At 24.3% G+C, this 26,301-nt stretch overlaps 1 protein-coding gene across 1 annotated transcript in view; it reads right to left on the bottom strand.

Moving 5' to 3' along the window:
- LOC122509104 (probable G-protein coupled receptor Mth-like 1) overlaps positions 1-26,301 on the bottom strand; it is a 335,089-nt gene that overhangs the window by 55,611 nt on the left and 253,177 nt on the right. The window contains exon 5 of the mRNA XM_043622884.1: positions 10,716-10,900. Within this exon, the coding sequence (XP_043478819.1) occupies positions 10,716-10,900 (185 nt within the window). The remainder of the gene's footprint in view (positions 1-10,715; positions 10,901-26,301) is intronic.

Below are 26,301 nucleotides of genomic sequence, written 5' to 3' on the forward strand. Positions count from 1 at the left end.
TTATTAAACAAAATTTTTGATAATATTTTACACAAACATTCAATTACACAGGACCACAACATTTTTTTTAAAGAAAGTATTGACCGGACCATGTTTTTTATATGTTTTTTGGGTCGCTTAATTTGAATCCGAACTCAGTTTTGCGCCATCACGTCAAGTTTCTTCAAAATGGCGGATCCAATATGGCTGTCGAATTTTTAAAAAATATATCAGATTTACTTGAAACTTGTTACTCGGGGGTTCTTGGGGTCGCTGAATACAAATTTTAGCTTAGTTTTTTAAAATTCAAAATGGCGGATTCAATATGGCTGATGTATTTTTAAAAAAATTATCAGATTTATTCGAAACTTGTTACTTTGGGGTTTTTGGGGTCGCTGAATACGAATTTCACCTTAGTTTTAAAAAATCCAAAATTTCGGATCCAATATGACCAACGAATTATTTAAAAATTTCTCAGACTTTGAATTTTTGAAAACTAAGGTGAAATTCGTATTCAGCGACCCCGAAAACCCCCGATTATAACGTTTCAGGTAAATCCAATAATTTTTTTAAAAATTGGTCAGCCATATTGGATCCGCCATTTTGAATTTTTTAAAACTAAGGTGAAATTCGTATTTAGCAAGCCTAAAAACCCCCGAGTAACAAGTTTCAGGCGAATTGGGTGAATTATAAAAAATCGACGCCATATTGGATCGGCCATCTTAAATTTTGAATATTTGCGAGTTTCTTTGATTTTTTAACATTATATAATATTTTTTCAGTGTTTTAAAGTTGTTTTTTAATAGAATCTTCTGCTTATTTCTTTTAAATCTTGTTTACAGTCAGTTCTTTTCGAATTTTATTAATTTGTGAAGAAACTTGACGTCATGGCGGAAAACTGAGTTCGGATTTGAATTCACAGGAATTCAATTATTTTTAAAAAATCTAAAAAAAAAATTGTCGTCAACATTTCAATTATCTTTATGAATAAATAACAAAATTCATTGACAAAATTCTATTTTTTTAAGGAATGTTAATAAAATTCATTTCAAAATTCAATTATTTTCATAAATAATAGTATTCATCATAAGAATTCAATTATTTTCAAAAGTAATAATATTCAATTCTTTAAATTTTTTATAAAATTTTTGTAAGCCCGTTTACTAATTAAATAAATAAAATTCATGTCAAAATTTCAATTATTTTCATAAATAACAATATTTATTACAAGAATTCAATTATTTTCAAAAGTAATAAAATTCTTCGCAGAAATTCAATTATTTTCAAAAAAATGTAAAAAAAAAATTGTTATCATCTCAATTATCTTTATAAATGAATAGCAAAATTCATCGACAAAATTCAATTATTTTCAGGCATTTTAATAAAATTCATTGCATAATTCAATTATTTTCATAAATAATAGTATTCATCATAAGAATTCAATTATTTTAAAAAGTAATAAAATTCTTCGCAGAAATTCAATTATTTTCAAAAAATCTAAAAAAAAATTGTTAACATTTCAATTATCTTTATAAATAAATAGCAAAATTCATGGACAAAAGAATTCAATTATTAAATAAAATTTTTATAATAATATTTTACACGAACATTCAATTATTTTCAAAATAAAAATAAAAATTTCACAGGAATTCAATTACTTTAAAAAAATCTAAAAAAAAAATTGTCGTAAACATTTCAATTATCTTTATGAATAAATAACAAAATTCATGACAAAATTTCAATTATTTTCATAAATAACAATATTTATCACAAGAATTCAATTATTTTCAAAAGTAATAAAATTCTTCGCAAAAATTCAATTTTTTTTTTTAAAATCAATTGATGTTAAAAAACAATCATTGATGCTTCATGAAAATTGCATTAGTAACATTAGTAAATTACATTAGTAAATAATCAATAATTAGTAATTAATAATAATAATTAATTAATAATTACATTAGTAAATTATATTAGTAATTTACATTAGTAAATTGCATTAGTATTAATATAACCTGGATGTTTGAAATATGTACATTAAATTTAATATACTCTCCTCCCCGAATTCGTTTAATATGTCACTAATTTTATACATTCGTTTAAATTTCCCTTATAATTACAATACATGTATAAATGCCGTGCGGTAATTGAGAACGTTTTAATTTTAATTTTAACTTAAATTTTGATATCTCATTTTCATTTTAATTTAATAATTCGATTAATTTTGTTTTTATTGGCAAATCAATTTGTGAATTTTTCGAGAGATGTGACTTATTTGTTTTATTCACAAAACTAAGGGGACATTTTAAGAAAAAGTGAATGTGAGTCTCTGTCTTCCAAGTGGAGATTTCGAATCGATTTAGAATCTAATAAGATTCAATGGGAAATGTTTGTATAGTGTCAGAGCTATATAAGAAAAACAACACAATTCAAGCAACAGGTAGTTTTATTATTATTGATTTTATTATTTATTATTATTAATCAAATATTATTATTTATGAAAATAATGAAATCACTGAAAGGAATTTTATAATTAATGTAAATAATTAAATTACTGCGAAGAATTTAATTCCAAATTTTAAAACATTTGATTTTTTTCGAAAAAAATTATGCAAATTCTATTTTAAATAATTGAATTCATGTGAAATTTAAAAATCTTTATTTTGAAAATAATTGAATGTTCGTGTAGAATATTATCAAAATTTTTGTTTAATAATTGAATTCTTTTGGGAAATTTTATTAAAATAGTATATAGAATATTGACAATCATTGAATTAAGAAAAATTTTTCAAATAATTGAAATTTTGCCAAAAATTTTATTAAAATTTTTGAAAATTGAATTCTATTACTTTCGAAAATAATTTAATTTTGGGATATACCCGAATTTTGCAACGAATTTTATTAAAATTCCTGAAAATAATTGAATTTTGTTGACGACCATTTTTTCTGAGATTTTTTGAAAATAATTGAATTTCTGTGAAGAATTTTATTACTTTTGAAAATAATTGAGTTCTTGTGATAAATATTGTTACTTATGAAAATAATTGAAATTTAGCAATGAACTTTATAAAAAATTTTGAAAATTTAATTTTATTACTTTCGAAAATAATTGAATTTCTGCGAAGAATTTTATTAATTTTGAAAATAATTGAATTTTGCAATGAATTTTATTAAAATTCATGAAAATAATTGAATTTCGTTGATGAATTTTGCTATTCATTTATAATGATAATTAAAATTTTGACGACCATTTTTCTTAGATTTTTTGAAAAGAATTGAATTTCTACGAAGAATTTTATTAATTTTGAAAATAATTGAATTCTTGTAATAAATATTGTTATTTATGAAAACAATTGAAATTTTTCCATGAATTTTATAAAAGTTTTTGATGAATTCTTATGATGAATACTATTATTTATGAAAATAATTGAATATTACAATGAATTTTATTTAAATTCCTGAAAATAATTGAATTTTGTTGATAAATTTTGCTATTCATATATGACGGGTTCCACGTTAAGTGACCCAGGTCAAAATTTTAAATGTTTGGGATCGGGTTAAAATTTTGCAGAAACAGTAGTCCTATTAGATACAATTAAAAATACCAAATATTATTAATTTATTTAAACAAATATAAAAACTGGAGGGGGTAAAAGTTTAAATTTTTGGTCTAACATGGAATATTTGAAAAATTTGTAGTTTCTTTAAAACAAAACGAAAATACGTTTTCTATTTTGGGTTTTTCTGCTGTTTTTCATCTCTCTCTAATGGTGTAAACAAATGTAGAGAAAAAAAATGTTAGACCTTGAAAAATTAAATTAAAAAATAAAATTTCATTTTTTCATCAAATGGACAGTTTTTATTTTTAAAAAAAAATTTTTATCATAAAGGTGACGTTTTTTCCTAAAAAAAATGTATAGGTCAAAACGTGGGACAAGAACTTTTAACTGGTCAAAATAAACATTTACTTCTGCAATCCACCGCCCCTGCTCGTTGTTGGGCTATATATTGTTTATAACAATTGAAATAAATTATTTTATGCTTTATTAATTATCTGGTGGTCATATTGGATGAATTTAAATTTATTTAGATCATGTGCATCAACGGAATAAGAAAATAAACCTCCTTTTTTTAAAAAAGTGTATTAATTTGTTAACTTTGATTTAAAAAAAATTATAAATAATTAAAATCTCCAAAATCTGACTCGAAGGATGTCTTAAGAATTTATTCCCCTTTAACTTAAGACAAAGAACACTCAAATCGGTTAAAAATTGTAAGCTATAGACATTTTTTAATAGTAAATTGTAAAAAAAATTCCACTGTGGGACGGTGCACGGCAGAAGTAAATGCTTAATTTGACTAGTTAAAAGTTCTTGTCCCACGTTTTGACCTATACATTTTTTTTAGGAAAAAACCTCACCTTTATGATAATATTTTTTTTAAAAAAATACAAACTGCCCATTTGATAAAAAAATGAAATTTTATTTTTTAATTTAATTTTTCAAGGTCAAACAATTTTTTTTCTCTACATTTGTTCACACTATTAGAAAGTGCTGAAAAACAGCAGCAAAACCCAAAATAGAAAACGTATTTTCGTTTTGTTTTAAAGAAACTACAAATTTTTCAAATATTCCATGTAAATTTTTGACCTGGGTCACTTGACGTGGAACCCGTCATATAAGGATAATTGAAATGTTAACGACCATTTTTTCTTAGATTTAAAAAAAAAATGAATTTCTGTGAAGAATTTTATTACTTTTGAAAATAATTGAAATTTTGTTATGAATTTTATGAGAAATTTTGAAAATTGAATTTTATTACTTTTGAAAATAATTGAATTTATTCTTATGATGTACACTATTATTTATGAAAATAATTGAATTTTGCTGTTCATTTATAAAGATAATTGAAATATTTACGACAAATTTTGTAGATTTTTTGAAAATAATTGAATTTCTGAGAAAAATTTTATTAATTTTGAAAATAATTGAATTCTTGTGATAAATATTGTTATTTATGAAAATAATTGAATTTTGCAACGAATTTTAATAAAATACCTGAATATAATTGAATTTCGGCTAAGAATTTTCCTATTTATAAAGATAATTAAAATGTTGATAAGAATTTTTTTTTAATTTTTGAAAATAATTGAATTTTAGGAAAGAATTTTAGTATTTATTAAGATAGTTAAATTCTTTCAAGGAATTGCGTTAAAATTTTTGAAATTGAAACTAATTTCAACAGAATTGAAATTAAAATTTTTCAAAAAAATATTTACATTAAATAATTTATAAGTACTTACTTTATGAAAGTGCTTCAATAGAATTAAGTTGTTTAAAAGAAATTATCATCAGAAATAGAAAAAATTGAAGGTTTCTTTTAGAATTCGTGGTAATTTAATACTTACTGTGGCAAACAAAAAGACACAAAAATTAAGAATTTTCTTATAAATTTTAAACATTTAAATTTTTCCTGTACTTTTAATAAAAATCCCTAACATTTCCCTGAATTTCCTGACCTGTGGCAACCCTGATTTTCTTAAATTACCTTTTTAAACAAAATAAATATCAAAAGCTTGGGTAAATTGACAATTCATTCGAGTTGCAAAATGCAAACTACCATTTCATTAAATTCCCTTATATAGTTTATTTGGATTCGACTCTTGTATCCAATGTTTCTCCAAACGAATTAAAATTCAAATATGTTAATTTCAAAGGATGTACAATATTTACTTGGTTTTGAAGATATTCTTTTTCAGTGGAAAGGCAAATATACGGAGAATGTGGGTCAGTAGCTTTAGTATTTAAATTCCCTTGGTATTTAAATACACGTCTATATATAAAGAATTGACTTGTCCTGGTTTGAAGCTTTTGTAGAGTGGATAAAAAATTCAAAAACTTTTTTTCCCTCCTTCCACTGCCTGCAATCCCAAAGTGTATTACTCTGCGGTTAAAATTCTAAATTATTTTCGGCACTAGTGGGATTAGTGGGAAATAATTTAGAAATTTTGATGAAAACAGTGTCAGTACGAGTATCGATGGCTCGTAAATGAAGACATATTGTTCGCGAGGGTATTTAGATATTGAAACTCACGTAAATCATGAAAATCGGGAATATTTTTTTAGGTTAATTGTTTTAAATTTTGTCAAAAATAATTATAATTTTTTTTAATTTTTCAAAAACTAGTTGAAACTAAGAAAACATGAAGAGTAACAAAAAGTCATTCTTTTCTTTTCTTTATTCTCCAAAGAAAAAAAAGTTTCTGAAAGATAATCAAAAGGAACAAAAAATAGAAAATAAAATCTACAATTCTCTATGTATAGTACTTTCATCTTCTCTATTCTTATCTTCATTTCCCTATTTATACTTTCAGGTACTTGAAACATTCTTTGTATATAAAAATATTTCTATTCAACTGACTATTTTTGAAATACTTGACTAAAAATAGGACAATTTCCTGATGCTAAAAAAGTTTAGCTCACGGAAGTTAAAATAAAAAACCACACTTTTTGTGAATGAAAATGTCATCATCAGCTAGCAGTGCAATTTTTTAAAAACTTGTCTGAGTTGAAAACATAAACAGAATTTTTTTTTTAATGCAACAGTAAAAAAATTTCGACCTCCATCGCCGTTGCAAACTTTTGGAAACTAAAACCAAACCAAAAAAAGCTTTGTTTCAAAGTAATTACAGATTTACTTTGTACAAAGACCGGATGAATTTCGGATTCACAAGTTACACAGATCGGATTAATTTCGTACTAAACTGGACTTATTCCGGATGATAAGAACCTTACAGCAAAGCAGATTGTTGGGGACTAATTGCGGATTAGTTCAGAATTCTTACCAGGTTAGTCAGTTTTAATTGGGAAAGCAGTAGAAATGTTAATATCAAAAGGAGGTTTTGCATTTTATTCACAACCATAAATAATAATCGTAATTATTGAAGCATAGTTTAAGCTTCAATAAATTAAAATTTATTTGATTTGATAAAAATAATATTTTTTAACAAGGTTGCCACAAAAATTTTATTCTATTTTTCCCTGACTTTTCCCTGATTTTCATAGACACACTACTGGATTTTTTTTCTAAACCTAAAGAATATTCTGCAATTCACTCTAAAAATGATTAGATACTCGAAAAAATGTTCTATTACATTTATTTACGAATTTCTTAAAATGTAAAATTATTAGAAAATATCAATATTTTTATTTCAAATAAATATTAAATCATTATAATTTTTCCATAGGAATTAAGATTTCCAAAAATTTTAAATTCAAACCTTTTTGAAATTTAACAACTTACCTATAAGAATATTTTTATAAAACATAAAGATGACCGAGTGATAAAATCATTATTTTATATTATAAGAATATTGTTACTGTAAACTTCTTCAAAATTATTTTCATCATTTTAATTCAATTATTATTTTCTAGAATTTTCAACTAAAATTATTTTTTAAATCAATTATTTTTAAAAATATTTGAAAACATTTCTTTGAGAATTTTCAAATACATTTGTTTACAATTCAATTTTACGAAATTTCGATTATTCGGAAATTTTTCAATTAAATATAATAGAAAATAAAAAATTCATGCAATTTAGAAAAAAATTCAAGTAAACTTTTTCAAAAAATAATTAATTTTACAGGTTAGTTAAAAATATGAAAATTTCAAACTTACAAAGATTTTAATTTGAAATCTTTTTAAAATTCAATTATTTATATAAAAATACACGCTATAATACTTTTAATATTTAATTATTATCTAAAATTTTAACTTAAATTCATTTTTAAATCAATTCCAATTATCTACAATTACAATTATCAAATTTTAAATCAAATACAAAAATAATTAATTTCTTGAATAATTGAATGTTTATTAAAATTGAATTCCTATGAAGAATTTTATCAAAAATTGTTTAAATAATCGAATTCTTTCGACGAATTTTAATAAAATTTTTAAGCAAAATTAAGTTTTCTTGATGAATTTAATTAAAAATGTATTAAAAATAATTGAAATTCAGTGATAAGTTTTATAATTTTTGAAAATAATGGAATTAATGCAAAAAAATTATTACTTTTGAAATTAATTTTTAAATCAATTTTGTTAGAAAATTAGAATTGTAGATTAGATTGTAGGAGAATTCAATTATTTGAATACAAAAACATATAATTTATTGACTAATTGCATGCTTATGAAAATTAAATTCTCATAAAGAATTTTATCAACGGTATTTTAAATAATTAAATTCTTTTGACGAATTTTAATAAAATTTTTAAGAATAATTACATTTTTCGAGATATTCGATTAAAATTGTATTAAAACTAATTGAAATACTGCAATTATTGAGAAGAAATTTATAAAAAATTTGTAAATAATTTAATTTTTTTGGAAAATTTGATGAAAATAGTAGATATTGACAATCATTGAATTTTATTCAAATTTTTGAAAATAATTGAAATTTTTCAAAGAATTTTATTCAAATTTTTGAAAATAATTGAATTTTGAAGAAGAGTTTTATTATTTACAATGATAATGGAAATTTTGAGGACAATTTAACAAAATTTTTTAACATAAATGAATTTTTGCAAAAAATTTTATTACTTTTCAAAATAAATTTTTAAATCAATTTTTATTAGAAAATTGTAGGAAAATTCAATTATTTGAATATAAAAACATATAATTTATTGAATAATTGCATGTTTATTAAAATTGAATTCTCATAAAGAATTTTATCAACAAATTTTTAAATAATTGAATTCTTTTGACGAATTCTAATAAAATTTTTAAGAATAATTACATTTTTCGAGGAAGTCGATTAAAATTGAATTAAAAATAATTGAAATTCTGCATTTATTGAGAAGAAATTTATAAAACATTTGTAAATAATTGAATTCCTGTAAGGTTTTTTTATTATTTATGAAAATAATTAAATGTTTGTGTAGAATTTTATCAAAATTTGTTTTTGAATAATTGAATTTTTTTGGAAAATTTTATGAAATTAGTACATATTAAAAATCATTGAATTAAATTTATTAATCATTAATTAATTTTTGAGAAAATAATTGAAATTTTGCAAAGAATTTTATTCAAATTTTTGAAAATAGTTAAATGTTGGGGAAGAATTTTATTATTTACAAGAATAATTGAAATTTTGATTACAACTTAAAAATTTTTTTTACCATAATTGAATTTCCGCGAAAAGTTTTATTTTTTTTTTGAAAATAATTGAATTTCTGCAATCATTTGTAACTTCTCTAAAATTCAATTTTTTTTAGTGTTTTTTTAAATTTAAATTTAATCTAAATGAAGTTGAAACTGGCACTATCACCCATGTAATTTTTGAAATTAAATTTTAAAGTTAAATTTTTTTTATGAAGCTGAAACTTGTATAACCGGTTATCAGCATTCTCTTAATTTTTAAAAATTTTATGTTCGTTTTAAATAAAAAACATTTAATTTCAAAAATTAAGTGGGTGCTGATGTATAGTAACCAAAAATTAGAAATTCTGTAATGAGTTTAAATTATTTCAAATGAATGTAATTGCAGACAGGAAAAATATTTTAATTACCAAACGGCAGTTTTTAAAACAATAGATTCAGTTTAAAGAAACAAATGAAAAAAGAAGAAAAAATTCAGCTTCACGCTTCACTCTCCATTAGAAATAGGGAAAAAGCAAACAAGTTTCACATTTTGCATTTTTAAGCTCCGCTGGAACGGAGAGATTTTCCCATTTTTCTCGTGCAGCATATTTTCTATATATACATATATAGTGAGTTCTCGCGTGCGTGGGCATTATAGGGTATTAATGGATCTTCATTAAAGTGCAGGATGTAGATGCGGGGATATTACGGAGAACAGTCATGGTACTGACGCTCCGTACACGTGGGATTACCGAGCAGGCAATGCAGTGCCACGGATTATGGGTTAGATTGTTAAACAGTCTGAAACTATGATGATGATCGTTGCCAGTAAAACGTATAGTGGCAAGGCCGTACTTCCAACTCTATATACCCAGAAATTCAAGATAAAGAGTGCATTGTTATCCCCCTTATTGTATCCCACTAGAGACTGTCGGAGCTAGCTATTATTGAGATTTCGGTTTTCGAGGGACTTCATATATCGATCTCAATTTCAGCCAGCATAAACGAAGATTACGAACGTAAGCTCCTTTTACGAGAGATTATTGTATGTTCTCAATACGAGCATCTCCCTTCTTTTCCGGATGAAGGAGAATTGATGAATCAAAAACTTCAATGTCTAATCACAATATAAGTATTAATTCATGGAAGGGGGAATAATTGTTCTATCTCTATTAATAAATATACAAATATTTTATTCCCTGTTTAAAACTTAAGGGGGTTTGATAATTTTCAAAATTCTACAAATAAATCATAATTGATGATACTGATTAGCTTTCAGCTCTTATTACTTTAGGAGATGCTACGCATTATTTAGAGGATGATGCTTAACCAGAACTCATTACTTTAGCAGATGCTAAATATTATTTAGAGGAAGATGCTGATTAACATTCAGCACTTGTTACTTTTGCAGTTGCTAAACATTACTTGTCCATAGTTTGAAAGTATGAAAAAAATAGTTCATACCATAGTGGAAAGCAAAGTTTTACGAGAAACTTTTTAGTTTCTCCATCACATATATGTATCTCCATATTTGGAATTTGGAATTTTGTGTACAAATTGCCAGAGGCAATATTGAAATGTAAAAATTGCACTCACCATAGAACCAGCACTTATCGTCGCCGAAACGAGGCCTCAAAAATGTGGATGCTGGATCCTTTGGAAGATGGTCCAGAACAGCTGCCAATCCTGCAACAAGCAGAGGACCGCCCCAGGCGTATACTGCATACACTCTCAGTCTGAGAGTCTCCTGGCCCTTCTCCAAACTCGCAGGTCTCAAGTCTCTGGAAACGAAAAGAAAGTGTCGAATTTAATAAACACTGATAAAAACTATTCCAAATATAGTATTCCAAATATAATATGACGAGAGCTACTCTTGAAAAATACATTTCAAATTATCGATTCTTAATTCTATTAATTGCGGACAATGTTCCGATTACAGTTTTTTTTTTGTAATTTCGGTTATGCTAAATTTTTATTACTATACATTTGGATAATTCTGTCACGAGCTACAATATCTTTAGTTACCCTTCGGCAATTGTAATTAATTACGTAAAATGTAATATTAATTGTAGCAAAATTGTTATCCATATAAAAACTTAAAATATTATTTAAAACTTTCCCTCAATTCAATGATTTTCAATATCTACTATTTCAATAAAATTTTCCAAAAGAATTCACTTATATTTAAAAAAATTGTTTTTAAAATTCTACGCGAACATTTAATTATTTTCATACATAATAAAAAAATCTCCTAGTAGTTCAATTATTTAGATATTTTTTTTATTACTTCCTTATTAATTTCATTATTTTAATAAATAAGAAAATTGTTTACAAAGATTCAATTACTTTAATAAATAATAAAACTCATTACAGAATTTCAGGTCTATTAAGTTGGCACCACTACTTTTATATTTTGAGTTATCAACTATGTCACAATTTAGGGCTCAAATAGGGCTCTTCAACGCTCAAAAATAAAAATTTGTCGCCCCTCATTTTTTTAAAAAAAACTTTGATTCTGCTAGCTTAACGTTAAGTTGGCACAAATTACTCTATAACTTCAATAAATAATTACAAATCAAAAAAATTTTAACGCTATAATTTAGGGCTCATTTAGGGCTCTCCGATGGACAAAGAACAAACTTCTTAAAAATACTCTTTCTCTAAAAAATTGCCCATTAACATTTTTTTTTAATAAAACCTTGTTTTTGCTAACTTAACGTTAAGCTAGCACAAATTACTTTATAACATCAATAAATAATTACAAATCAAAAAAATTTTAACACTATAATTTAAGGCTCATTTAGGGCTCTCCAAAGGCAAATGAACGAACTTCCCAAAAACTACCCTTCAATTTAAAAAATTACCTTAACTACTTTTTTATAATTAAAAATTTTTTAAAACGTTACCTTTTTTATCTAATTCATTTTTCCAGCCTTAGAAATTTATTAAATACTATTTTTATTTATAGTTAGAAACTCTAAATCCTAAAAATCTCTCAAATCATTTATTTAAAATAAAGGACGTTAATGTAACTTCATCATTTTTCTGGGGCCATATACGCTCTTAAATTATATCAAAATAATTAATAATCAAACATTTTTTAACACTATATTTTTAGGCACATTTAGAACTCTCCAATAAATTAAAAAACAATTTCTCAAAAATACCCTTTTGCCTAAAAAATCACCGCAACCCCATTTTTAAAAAAATACCTTGTTTTTGCTAGCTCAACTTTAAGTTGACACAAATTATTCTGTTACTTCAATAAATAATTACAAATCAAACCAATTTTAACGCTATTTATTAGAGCTAATTTAGGGCTCTTTGACGTATGAAGAACGAACTTCCGAAAAATACTTTTTGTCTAAAAAATTGCTTATCCACATTTTTTTTTAATTAAACCTTGTTTTTGCTAACTTAACGTTAAGCTGGCACAAATTACTCTATAACTTCAATAAATAGTTACATATTTATTAAATAATATTGTTTTGTAAAATCTCTAAAAGTTGGCTACCATATCTAAGCAGCTTTCAGTGAACTTGTTGCTGTTACAACCAACATTAGTAAAAATGATTGAGTGTAGCTATCACAATTAAGATTTTTTATTTTTAGCTATGCCTATTATAATAAACCATATGTTAGCTGCGATAGCTAACTTTTTCTACGAATGAGTTGTTTTACCTTTCATTTTTTGAAAAGTCACTGCGTTTTTTTTTAAATGTATTATTATATTTTTTTATTGTATACTTATTTGTCAAAATTGTTTATTAAATCTTACACTGAAAAAAATTTATTTGATTCAAATAATTCAAATTATTTGAAAAATAATAATATTTACGGGCAAAAAAATCAAGTTTTCCTGGCGGCGATTTTTTTGAAATTATTTTTACTTATTAGTGGAATATGTAGAAACAATAAACAAAAAGAAAATTGCTGGTCAAAGGATAACTGCAATTTTAAAAAATTTTTTTCTAATTTTTTTTCGGTTTTTTTTAATTTTAAGGGTTGAAAATGACAACTTTTCCCTATCGATATGGGGGTCAAAATTTTTTTGTATTCATTGGGCATCGAGTGAATGAATTTTATGCAATAAAATTTATAGTCTCATTATTGGTTTATAAATAACAATTTTTTCCTATTTTTTAAAAATTTTTTTAAATTTAGGGGTTGATTTGACAACTTTCCCCTATCGATAATGGGATGAAACTTAGTAGGTATTTATTGGCTACCTACTTGAGTAGGAAAATGCAAAAAAATTTATGGTCTGATGAAAAAAAAATTTCGATGCTGAGCATCGATGGCAACTTCAGGCACCTTGGATTTTATAATATATTGTTGTAAAATATTTTAATTTTTATAAATTTTTACTAATTAATTAATAACTTCAAAAGAAAAAAACGTCATTTTTTCTGTTTCGCATATTAAAATCTTTTATAAAATTTAATATTACTTGTTGGTTTAAGTACTAATTCATAATACTAAATACTAGAGGTGTGCAAAAAGCTCGAAAAGCCGAGCCGAGCCGGGCCGCAATTTTTTCGAGTCGAGCCGAGCCGAGCCCGAGCCGGGCTCGATGTATCGGGTACCCGAAATTTTCGAGTACCCGAATTCACTCGAGTACTCGAATATTTCGGGTACTCGAATGAATTCGGGTAACCGAAATTTTCGAGTACTCGATTTAATTCGAGCTTTTAAATTAAAAAAATTTTTTTTTTGAAAAAAAAAAAATTTAATTAAAAATTAATGTAGAAAATTTTGGATTTTCTCAAGGGCTCGAATCAAATCGAGTACTCGAAAATTTCGAGTACCCGAAAGTTTCGGGTACCCGAAAAATTCGAGTACCCGAAATTATTCGAGCTTTTTATAAAGCTCGTCTCGGCCCGAGCTCGGCTCGAGCTCGAACTGAATAGGCTCGGCTCGGCTCGAAAAATGAAAAGCTCGAAAATACCCGCTCGAGCTTCGGGTTTCGAGCTTTTTGCACACCTCTACTAAATACTAAAAAATATTAGTATTTCTAACTATAAATAAAAATAGAATTTAATAAATTTGTAAGGCTAGAAAAATAAATTTGATAAAAAAGGGTACGTTTAAAAAATTTTTTAAATATAATAAAAGTGGTTAGGGTAATTTTTTAAATTTAAGGGTAGTTTTTAGGAAGTTCGTTCTTTACCCTTTGGAGGGCCCTAAATGAGCCTTAAATTATGGCGTTAAAATTTTTTTGATTTGTAATTATGTATTGATGTTATAAAGTAATTTGTGCCAGCTTAACGTTAAGTTAGCAAAAACAAGGTTTAATTAAAAAAAAATGTGGATAAGCAATTTTTTAGACAAAAAGTATTTTTCGGAAGTTCGTTCTTCATACGTCAAAGAGCCCTAAATTAGCTCTAATAAATAGCGTTAAAATTGGTTTGATTTGTAATTATTTATTGAAGTAACAGAATAATTTGTGTCAACTTAAAGTTGAGCTAGCAAAAACAAGGTATTTTTTTAAAAATGGGGTTGCGGTGATTTTTTAGGCAAAAGGGTATTTTTGAGAAATTGTTTTTTAATTTATTGGAGAGTTCTAAATGTGCCTAAAAATATAGTGTTAAAAAATGTTTGATTATTAATTATTTTGATATAATTTAAGAGCGTATATGGCCCCAGAAAAATGATGAAGTTACATTAACGTCCTTTATTTTAAATAAATGATTTGAGAGATTTTTAGGATTTAGAGTTTCTAACTATAAATAAAAATAGTATTTAATAAATTTCTAAGGCTGGAAAAATGAATTAGATAAAAAAGGTAACGTTTTAAAAAATTTTTAATTATAAAAAAGTAGTTAAGGTAATTTTTTAAATTGAAGGGTAGTTTTTGGGAAGTTCGTTCATTTGCCTTTGGAGAGCCCTAAATGAGCCTTAAATTATAGTGTTAAAATTTTTTTGATTTGTAATTATTTATTGATGTTATAAAGTAATTTGTGCTAGCTTAACGTTAAGTTAGCAAAAACAAGGTTTTATTAAAAAAAAATGTTAATGGGCAATTTTTTAGAGAAAGAGTATTTTTAAGAAGTTTGTTCTTTGTCCATCGGAGAGCCCTAAATGAGCCCTAAATTATAGCGTTAAAATTTTTTTGATTTGTAATTATTTATTGAAGTTATAGAGTAATTTGTGCCAACTTAACGTTAAGCTAGCAGAATCAAAGTTTTTTTTAAAAAAATGAGGGGCGACAAATTTTTATTTTTGAGCGTTGAAGAGCCCTATTTGAGCCCTAAATTGTGACATAGTTGATAACTCAAAATATAAAAGTAGTGGTGCTAACCTAATAGACCTCAGAATTTCAATTATTTTAAATAGAATTTTAATTATATTCCTCAAAAAATGTAATTATTCTCAAAACTTTTATTAAAATTCGTTGAAAGAATTCAATTATTTAAAAATTTGTTGTTAAAATTCTTAATGTTTTTAAAAAAACATTCAATTATTGAATAAATTACTTTTGTATTTAAATAATTTAATTCTCGTAAAATTTTCTATAATAAAAATTGATATAAAAATGAATTTCAAAAGTAATAAAATTCTTCTCTGAAATTCAATTATTTTTGATAATTTTAATAAAATTCTTAGGCAAAATTTCAATTATATTCAAAAACTTTCTTCAATTGAATGATTTTCAATATCTACTATTTTAATAAAATTTTCCAAACAAAATTCAATTATTTATAAAAAATGTTAAAATTCTACGCAAACATTTAATTATTTTAATAAATAATAAAAATTTCCTAGGAATTCAATTATTTACAAATTTTTATTAATTTCATCGCAATAATTCCTAGGGCTTATTAGCCCAAGGAAATTTTTTTTTTTTAAATAAATATAAATAAATAAAATGATTCCATTATTTTTATTTTATAATAAAATTCTTTTTAGGAATTCAATTATTTTTGTAGATAATACAACTAATTGTAGAATTTCAATTATTTTTAATACCATTTTAATCAAATTTCTCGAAAAGTGTAATTATTTTAAAAACTTTTATTAAAATTCCTTGAAAGAATTCAATTATTTAAAAATTTGTTGATAAAATTCTTTACGAAAATGGAATTTTTTTAGAAACATTCAATTACTGGAATCAGTTATTCAATAAATTACTTTTGTATTTAAATAATTGAATTCTGGTGGAATTTCCTAATAAAAATTGATTTAAAAATGAATTTCAAAAGTAATAAAATACTTATCAGAAATTAAATTATGTTCAAAAATTATTTTAAATTTTCATCAAAATTTCAATTATCTTTCAAAATAATAAAATTCTTCTCCAAAATTAAATTATTTTTATAAATTTGAATAAAATTCTTGGTAAAATATTTCAATTATTATAAAAAATTTTCCTCAATTCAATGATTTTCAATATCTACTATTTTATCTACTATTTATTATTATATAAATATAATAATATATATATATATATATTTATAATTATAATAATATTATTTATTTATTTTATCTACTATTTTATATCTACTATTTTTTTTTTTTTTTTTTTTTTTTTTTTTATATCCAAAAATATTAAAATATTCAAAAAAAAATTTTGATAAAATTTTATACAAACATTTAATTATTTTCATAAATAATAAAGACCTCACAGGAATTTAATTATTTATAAATTTTTTATAAATTTATTCTCAATAATTGCAGAATTCAAATTATTTTTAATACAATTTTTATCGAATTCCTCGAAAAATGTTATTATTTTTAAAAATTCGTTGATAAAATTCTTTGTGAGAATTCAATTTTGCTAAACATGCAATTATTCAATAAATTATTTATTTTTGTATTCAAATAATTGAATTCAATTATTTACAAAAAATTTTGAAAAATTTCTACCCAAACATTTAATTATTTTCATTAATTATAAAAATTTCACAGGAATTCATTTATTTACATATTTTTTCTAAATTTCTTTCTCATGAATTCCATTATTTTCATAAATAAGAAATTTTTTTTACAAAGATTCAATTATTTTAATAAATAAATAATAAAACGCACCGCAAAATTTTAATTATTTTTAATAGAATTTTAATCAAATTCCTCGAAAAATTTAATTATAGTTGAAAATTTAATTAAAATTCTTCAAATGAATTCAATTATCTAAATATTTTTTGATAAAATTTGTTATGAGAGTTCAATTTTAAAAAACATTCCATTATTCAATAAATTATTTATTTTTGCATTTAAATAATTTAATTCTCGTAGAATTTTTTAAAAGAAATTGATTTAAAAATGAATTTTAGTTAAAATTTTAGTTAATAATTGAATAATTAAAAACCTTATAGCATGAATTTTTAGAAATAATTGAATTTTGAAAAGTTTTCAAATTAAAATCTTTGAAAATTTGAATTTTTAATGCTTTTGACAAACAATTCTGTAGAATTAATTTTTTTGAAAAAGTTTAATTCAATTTTCTTTGAAATTATTTGAAATATTTATTTTCTTATACATATACATATTTAATTTGAAGAATTTCCGAATAATCGAAATTTCGTGAAATTGAATTGTAAACAAATGCATTTGAAAATTCTCAAAGAACTTTTTCAAAAATTATTAAAAATACTTGATTTGTAGAAGAATTTAATTAAAAATTTAAGAAAATAATAATTTAATTAAAATGATGAAAATAATTTTGCTGATAAGTTACAGTAACAATATAAAATAATGATTTCATCAGTCGGTCTTTTTTAATTATTATAAAACATTAAGAAAGCGATTACTCCGAGTCAAAGACTCGCGGAGTGATCGATATCTTCATGTTTTATAATAATATTCCTATAAGTTGTTAAATTTCAAATATAAATTAATAATTTTTTTTCGAACGTTTACGAATGCAAAGAAAACTTGTAGTGTGACTCCTATCGATTTTTATATTCAAAAGTTTTGAAATAGAATTCCACATGAGATTTAATTTAGTTATTTTCTTTTGTTGTTTCACATGTGCTTTTTCAGGTAGGTATATATATAATACTCTCTTGGCAGGAGAAACGAAAGATTGGATTAAAATTTGTAATTCCATATCAAGTATATATATATAACTTTTTCAATCGTAAGTTCTGGTGGGTTTCTGGTCACGTTCCCATTGGATTTCGATTTGTCGGGTACGTGTTGTGCTGAGTTGGGTTGTCGTCAGGAAAATCATTGGGATACTAAGCCGCATGTAAGAGGACGACAATAACAAGGCATGTAACATTATCGCGTCACTGTAATCTCGTTAACAACATTCTCTCACGTTATCATCATTGCCAATGGAATTTCTATTTTCCCAATTTTCAAAATGAGACTCTACATTTTTCGCATTTTTTTCCCTCTCTCATTCTCTCTCTATTTTTATGTCACACATTATTTGCTAAACTGGAAACATGCCGAGAATGCGTGTTTATTAATTGCGTCTGGGTAAATTGTTCTGAGTGTCCCGATTCAATTAATCTCTTTTTGTTTCTAAAAGTTCATTTTTTTTTTACTGTTTTTTAGAGTTAAAACAGAAAAAAATTGAAGGTTTTTTTTATTAGAATTCGTTGTAATTTTATACTTCATGAGGCAAATAAAAAAGACAAAAAAATTCAGAATTATTCTAAAAATTTAATTTTTTACAGTACTTTTAATATAACAATTCCTGACTTTTCCCGGATTTCCTAGGCCATTCTACTTTTCCTGATGAGTTTTCTCTGTTTTTAAGAAGGAATCGTGAAAAATTTTGTAATAATTAATTTAAAAATGTAGAAAAACAGTGTAACACGGAAGAGTATATGGAGAAAGAGGATTTAATAGACTAGAAATAACGCTGTGATAAAATGCTGGCAATTAAAAGCGCGATTGGTAAGAATTCTTCTGCCTCGCAGTGAATTCTTAGCATGGAAGTTTCTCACTTAAATAAGAATCGAGTTGAAGTGAATAAAAAGAGGTGCTTTTAGTTTTAGTGTTTGGAAGACGAAGATTTAGTCTTGTGAAAGTTTTACACATTCATCGAATGGAAAAGGAGAGAAAAGAGTCGAGTATATATATATATATATAAAGTAGACTTGTCACGATCGCACTTATTGCAACTAATTAACGTTCATTCGTTAGAGCTATAGTGGAGTTCTCAAGTATTTGCTAACTTCTTCCGAGAGAGAGAGAGAGAGAGAGCATTGTGGTTTTCCTCTCGCCATCGTAGAAATTATTATTGTTCGTATTTTCGCAATAAAACTCTCCCCGTGAAACGTCCCCCTATCATGGCACAGCTGTAATTACTCTGGCGTTGACTATTACCATATCGAAGAGATAAATACAAGGCTTTCACAAAGCGTCGACATAATAGTTTGCGTGTATTTGTTTCTGCATGTGCACCAACTAAAACACAAACACTAGGCTAGATCAGGCGCCATACAATCGTTTCTAGGCTTAAAATTCTCCTCCCAACCCTTTTTCTTGAGAAATAGGGGATTCGCAAATTATAGACTATCTACCAATCGCGTGTTAGGTAATGAATAACGAGAGTGAAGAACCCACGCCGTGACGTAATTTCCTCATAAAATAGTACTCATTTTCGATCATAGTCAGTGGCCCAAGACATTGTAAATTCACCGTTTATAAGTCTATAGATGATTCTTTTTATAAATAATGTTTTTCTTCGAAAGTTAATTTCCACCTTTAATCCTTTTATAAAACCCCTCTGAATGGTATATTTTCAATTTCTCATTATTAAACCAAATAGGTTATTGTACGAATACCACTCCCATCAATGAAACTTATTTTATAATTCATAACCAGAACCGCGGGTTTAGTTCTAAAATTCGTGTATTCAATTTAATATGACCGATAATCCACTCACACGAACCAGTTTTATTCTCAACTTTAACTTTTGAAATTCTAACTTCTAATTAAGTTATACAGTAAGAAAACTTACTGTATTTTTATTCAGAAGAATGTCAATCACGAAAATTTTACTTTACGGAAAACAGAAGATGGTTAAAATTTTAAATAGTCTAGGAAATTAATTCCCGTAGAAGTAGATTAACAGATTATAAATATATGTTTTTACAATTACAGGGCTCGGATCGTCCTTAAGACTCAAAAAAGTCGCTTTAGTCGCATAAATTCACAACAAAAGTCATGAAAAGTCGCATAAAATTTCCGAAAAAGTCGGAAAAAAGTCGCATGAAATCTTAGAAAAAACGACAAAAAGAAAACACGAAATAGTCAAAAGTGTAAAAAAATCACATTTCTCTACAACAGATACATTATTAATATCAAACAATCCGGAATAAAATTTTAAAAAACTATTAATTAAAACTCATAGTAAAATTTTAATTAGGTATTTTTAACATTTTTTAAAAAATTCTCTTTAAAATGTCAATTTTTTTTATACATAATAAAATTCTTCTCCGAAATTCAATTATTTAAAAAAAATTGTAATAAAATTCTTCTCTGAAATTCAATTACTTTCAAAAGTATCTAACAAAATTCTTCGCAGAAATTGAATTATATACAAAATTTTTTTTAAATCTTTCGTCAAAATTTTATAAATAATAAAATACATCATAAAAATTCAATTATTTTCAAAAGTTCTGACAAAATTCTTTGCAAAATTAAATTATTTTCAAAAGTACGAAAATTCTTTACAGAAATTCAATTATTTTCAAAATTTTTTTTTAAATTCTCAAAATTTCAATTATCTTTGTAAATATCAAAATTCTTCTGCAAAATTCAATTACTTTTAAAAAAAATCTGTTCAAAATTTCAATTATCTTTGTGAATAATAAAATTCTTCTCTAAAATCCAATTATTTGCAACTAGAATTTTAATAAAATTCTTGACAAAATTTCAATTATTTTTGTAAACAATAAAATTCATTCTAGAAATTCAATTATTTTCAAAAGTAATAAAATTCTTCGCAGAAATTCAATTCTTTTCAAAATTTTCTTTAAATTTCTCGTCAAAATTATAAATATCTTCATAAATAATAAAATTCATTTAATTATTTTAAAAAGTTCTGATAAAATTCTTTGCAAAATTCAATTATCTTCAGAAGTAAGAAAATTCTTGGTAGAAATTATCTAAATAAATTTCAAATTTTTTTTTTTAAATTCTTCTAAAAATTTCAAATATCTTTATAAATATCAAAATTCTGCAAAATTCAATTACTTTTAAACATTTTTTTGAAAAATCTGTTCAAAATTTCAATTAGCTTTGAGAGTAATAAAATTCTTCTCTGAAATTCAATTATTTGCAAAGAATTTTAATAAAATTCTTGTCAAAATTTTAATTATCTTTATAAATAATAAAATTCATCATAGAATTTCAATTATTTTTAATATTTTTTTGAAATTTCTCGTCAAAATTTGAATTATTTTCATAAATAATAAAATTCATTTTGGAAATTTAATTATTTTCAAAAGTTCTGATAAAATTCTTTGCAAAATTCAAATATCTTCAAAAGTAAGAAAATTCTTCGCTGAAATTCAATTATTTTCAACATTTGTTATTAAATTCTTCTCAAATATTCAATTATTTTTGTAAATATCAATATTCTTCTGAAAAATTCAATTACTTACTAATATTTTATAAATTTTTTCACAATAATTTAATGATTTTCATAAAAAAAATAATTAAAAATTTTTTTCTTATAAAGTCTTATAATATAAAATATAATGATTTTATCACTTGGTCATCTTTAATTATTATAAAACATGAAGACATCGATTTATCCGAGTCGAAGACTCGGAGTGATCGATTTCTTCATGTTTTATAACAATTTTTTATAAGTTGTTTAATTTAAAAAACTTTTTCCTTTAAATTAAATTTTTTTTTAAAAAATTCAGTCGCATTTTACTAAACAAAATCTCCAAAAAGTCAATTAGTCGCATTTTTCACAAAAAAGTCGAAAAAAGTCACATTTCCTTAGAACTTGATGTCCGTTTCTCAAATTTCAAAATTGCTGATTTAATATGACAATGAAGTTTTTTTAAAGTTTTCGAATTTGTCTAAAATGTTGAATTTTTTTTTTGAAAAACTGAGTTTTAAGCGAATCTGATCAATTTTCGATTTTTTGTGTTCGTAAATTCGATTTTTGATAATCTAACACCAAAATGAAATTCAGCGACCTCAAAAACCTTTAATATGATGAAATAATATTTTTTTTTGAAAAATTTATTTTTCTTGACCGTTTTAGGCTCACAAGCGATTTTCTAACTAGACTGCGAAGCGGTTTAAATAAACACATCAACATTTTTTTGTAACCTACATTTTCAGGCAGTACCTACAACCTACTTTACAGTAATCAGATCGTAATTCTTTCCTATAATTTCATAGAAATTATCTAAACATTAACGATTCACATTTAACTTTCCAATTGCTTCGAAACAAAGAAATTCACTCAATTGTTCTGAAAGATAATCTCAAGGAACCAAAATTAATGAGCAATTTGTCTATAAAATCAATGTGTGGAATTTATATTTAGGGGACTGATGACGACGCCCGTGCACTGAATTGCGATTTACTCCCAGGGTGGATTATGGCAACGTTAAAACCATAGTCAGACAATGACGAAGGTTTACGAGTTGTGGCGCGTTGCCGGAATTTAATGACTTCGAAATTCCGTTAATAATCGGCCCCGCTAATAAATTTCTCGCGCAGCGGCGTTATTAAAAGCGTAACACGCCCTGGTGCGTGAACAACGACTGTAAAGTTTCGTTCAATGAACAAAAGCTATTTTGCTAACATGATAACGTACGAATCGAACAATCGCAGCGTCAATAAATTTTAATGTTTCATAGGCAATAATATCTATATGTTTTTTTAGCTGGTTTGTTGAAGCCGCTTTTATGACAACCTTTTGTCAGACAGCATTTAATACATCATTTGTAGTTATTCTCTTTAGGATTCTCTCAATTGTAAAATGTAAAATCCTTTTTCGAGAATATGTATATAAACAAATTGCAGGTAGTTACAGTGTCTATATAGTGAATGCTGTTATTTATATCCCTTATCGAACTTAACCAATCCGGGGAATTAACAGGAGTGTTAAAAAAATTGTTTCAATTTTCGTTTTTTACTTTTAACCCTTCAGAGACCGAATTATTTCCATCAATTCAATTTCAACCAAACTTTTTATATAAGGGTTTTCAAGGTCGCTTAATACGAATCTGAAAACTAAATTCAAAATGTCGGATCCAATATGGCGGACGAAAAAATTAAAAATCAATAGGATTTACTTGACACTTGTCACTCGGGGGTTTTTGGAATCGCTGAATCCGAATTTGTAGTAACAAGTTTCAAGTAAATCTTATCGACTTTAAATTTTTTCATCCGCCATATTAGATCCGCCATTTTGAATTTTGACTTCAGATTCAACTTCAGCGAACCGAAAAACCCCCGAGTAACAAGTTGTAAGTCAATTCTATTGCTTTTTTATTTTTTCGTCCGCCATAGGAGAAAACATCAATAACTTCATTTTCAAATAAATATTCAATCATTATTTTTTTAAAGGAATTAAAAAATTTAAAATTTAATAACATATAAAAATATTATTATAAAACATGAAGATATCGATCACTACGAGTCTTCGACTCGGAGTCATCGCTTTCTTCATGTTTTATATAATAATTAAAACTTGCTAATTTGTTACTTTAACTTTTTCAAAAATTATTTTCATCATTTCGATTATTCATTAATTGAATTTTTTTTAACTCAAATTCCTCTTTAAATTAATTTTCTTTTTTTATAATTTTTAAAAAAGTTCTTTGAGAATTTTCAAATCCTTTTATTTACAATTTAATGTTACGAAATTTTGATTATTCTGACATTCTTCAATTAAATATATTAGAAATTAAAAACTTCAAATAATTAAAAAAAAATTCCACTAAACTTTTAGAAAAAAAAATAATTCCACAGAGCTCTTGATTAAAAGTATAAAAAGTTGAAATTTTCAAAAATTTTAAGTTGAAACTTTTTGAAAATTCAATTGTTTCTAAAAATCCACGCTTTCAATATTTAATTATAATCTAAAATTTTAACTGAAATACATTTTTAAATCAATATTTATTAGAAAATTCTACGAGAATTCAATTATTTAAATACAAAAATAAATATATTATTATTTTATTTCGATTTTATTTATTATATTGAATGTTTCTTAAAATTGAATTTTCATAAAGAATTTTATGAACAAATTTTTAAATAATTAAATTCCCTTGAAAAGTTATAATAAAATTTTTAAAAATAATTTCATTTGTAGAGAAATTTTATAAAAATTGTATTAAAAATAATTGAAATTTTGCAAAGAATTTTATTAAAATTTTTGAAAATAATTGAATTTCGTGAAAAAATTTTATTATTTATAAAGATAATTGAAATTTTGACGAGAATTTTCCTAACTTTTTGAAACATAATTGAATTTTTACGAAGAATTATATTACTTTTGAAAATCATTCAATTCTTGAGGCGAATTTTAATAAAATTTCTTTTTAAATAAATAATTTAATTCTTTTGTAAAATTTTATTAAAATAGTTAGACATTGAAAATAATTGAATTTTGGCAAATTTTTGAAATGAATTAAATTTCTATGAAGAATTTTGTTAAAATTATTTTGAAAGAACTTGAATTATTATTAAAAATTTCATTAAAATTTTAGAAATAAAATTTAAGTTTTTGAAAAAATGTATATAATACTGTATTGAAAATAATACTTAAATTCTAATAAATAAATTGTAGCAATGGTTTTTAAAATAATTGAATTTCTTTGATAAATTTTAATAAAATTTTTTAAGAATAATTACATTTTTCGAGGAATTCCATTAAAATTGTATTAAAAATAATTGAAATTCTGCGATGAGTTTAATTATTTATGAAAATAATTGAAAACCTATAAAGTTTTTTATTATTTATGAAAATAATTGAATCTCTGTAAAAAATTTGATTATTTATGAAAATAATGGAATTATTGCAAAGAAATTTATAAAGAATTTGTAAATAATAAAATTTTTATATTGAAATGTTTGTTAGAATTTTATTAAATTTTTTTTTACCTAATTGAATTCTTTTAGAAATTTTTATTAAAGTAGTAGATATTAAAAATCATTGAATTGAGGAAAGTTTTTGAAAATAATTAAAATTTTGCCAAAAATTTTCTTGAAATTTTTTGAAAATAATTAAATTTCTGAGAAAAATTTTACTACTGTTGAAAATAATTGAATTTCTGCTATAATTTATAATTGCTTTAAAATTTAATTTGTTTTAGCGTTTTGAAATAAAATTCTTCTATAAATCCATTATTATTAATAATCAATAAAATATATATTAACAAATTTAACTAAATTTCAGAAGAATTTTAATTTAAATTTTTTTTTAAATCTTAGTTTTTAATATTTCTAATTAAATTCATTTAAAATTAAAAGAAGGAGGGTCGATAAGGCCTGTTTTCGGCACCCTTGAAATTTTTTTTTAAATGCTTGAAATAAATTTTGCGCCAAAGAAAAATGATAATTTTGATGATTGAAGGTTAAATGAGGTTGTTTGGAGAATATTAACCCCTAAATAATAATGGTTTTGTATAAAAAATGGGTAAAAAAATTTTCAATTATGAATTAATTGGCTTGAAACTCGTTACTCAGGGGTTTTTGGGGTCGCTGATTACGAATCTAGAGTTAGTTTTCCAAAATTCAAAATGGCGTATCCAAAATGTCGGACGACTTTTGGCTTGAAAATCATTACTCGGGGTTTTTTAAGGTTTTTAAAATTCCCTGACATTGCCAGGTTTTCCAGGTTGCGTGGCAAGCCTGCTTTAATGCATTTGTGGTGCAGCTATGTACCACTAGGTGTTAAAGGGTTAATCTATTTATGAGTCAGAAGGTAAATCACGGGATTTTAACAAAATTAATCGTCACGAATGGAGAATGGTATGAAACGACTGTTGTCGAGGAACTAATTACGCAAATTGCTTATAATGTTACTCGAAATGGAGGAAAACGTGGCGAGAAATCTTTGTTATAGGATTCCCATTGAATTTCATTTTTTTTTTTTTTTTTGAATTTTCCACTAGCACATGAACACGACATGGATGGTTATAGTTGGTTGGCGAGGGGCGCAAGGGGGTTGAAGCCATAATTCGCTTTTCGGTATGGTCGCCACTCGTGTCTCAATGCGGCTCATTTCCTGCTCGGCTAATTGCGC

The sequence above is a fragment of the Leptopilina heterotoma genome, unplaced genomic scaffold, assembly GCF_015476425.1.
Source record: "Leptopilina heterotoma isolate Lh14 unplaced genomic scaffold, ASM1547642v1 Lhet_6, whole genome shotgun sequence".
Classification (NCBI taxonomy): domain Eukaryota; kingdom Metazoa; phylum Arthropoda; class Insecta; order Hymenoptera; family Figitidae; genus Leptopilina; species Leptopilina heterotoma.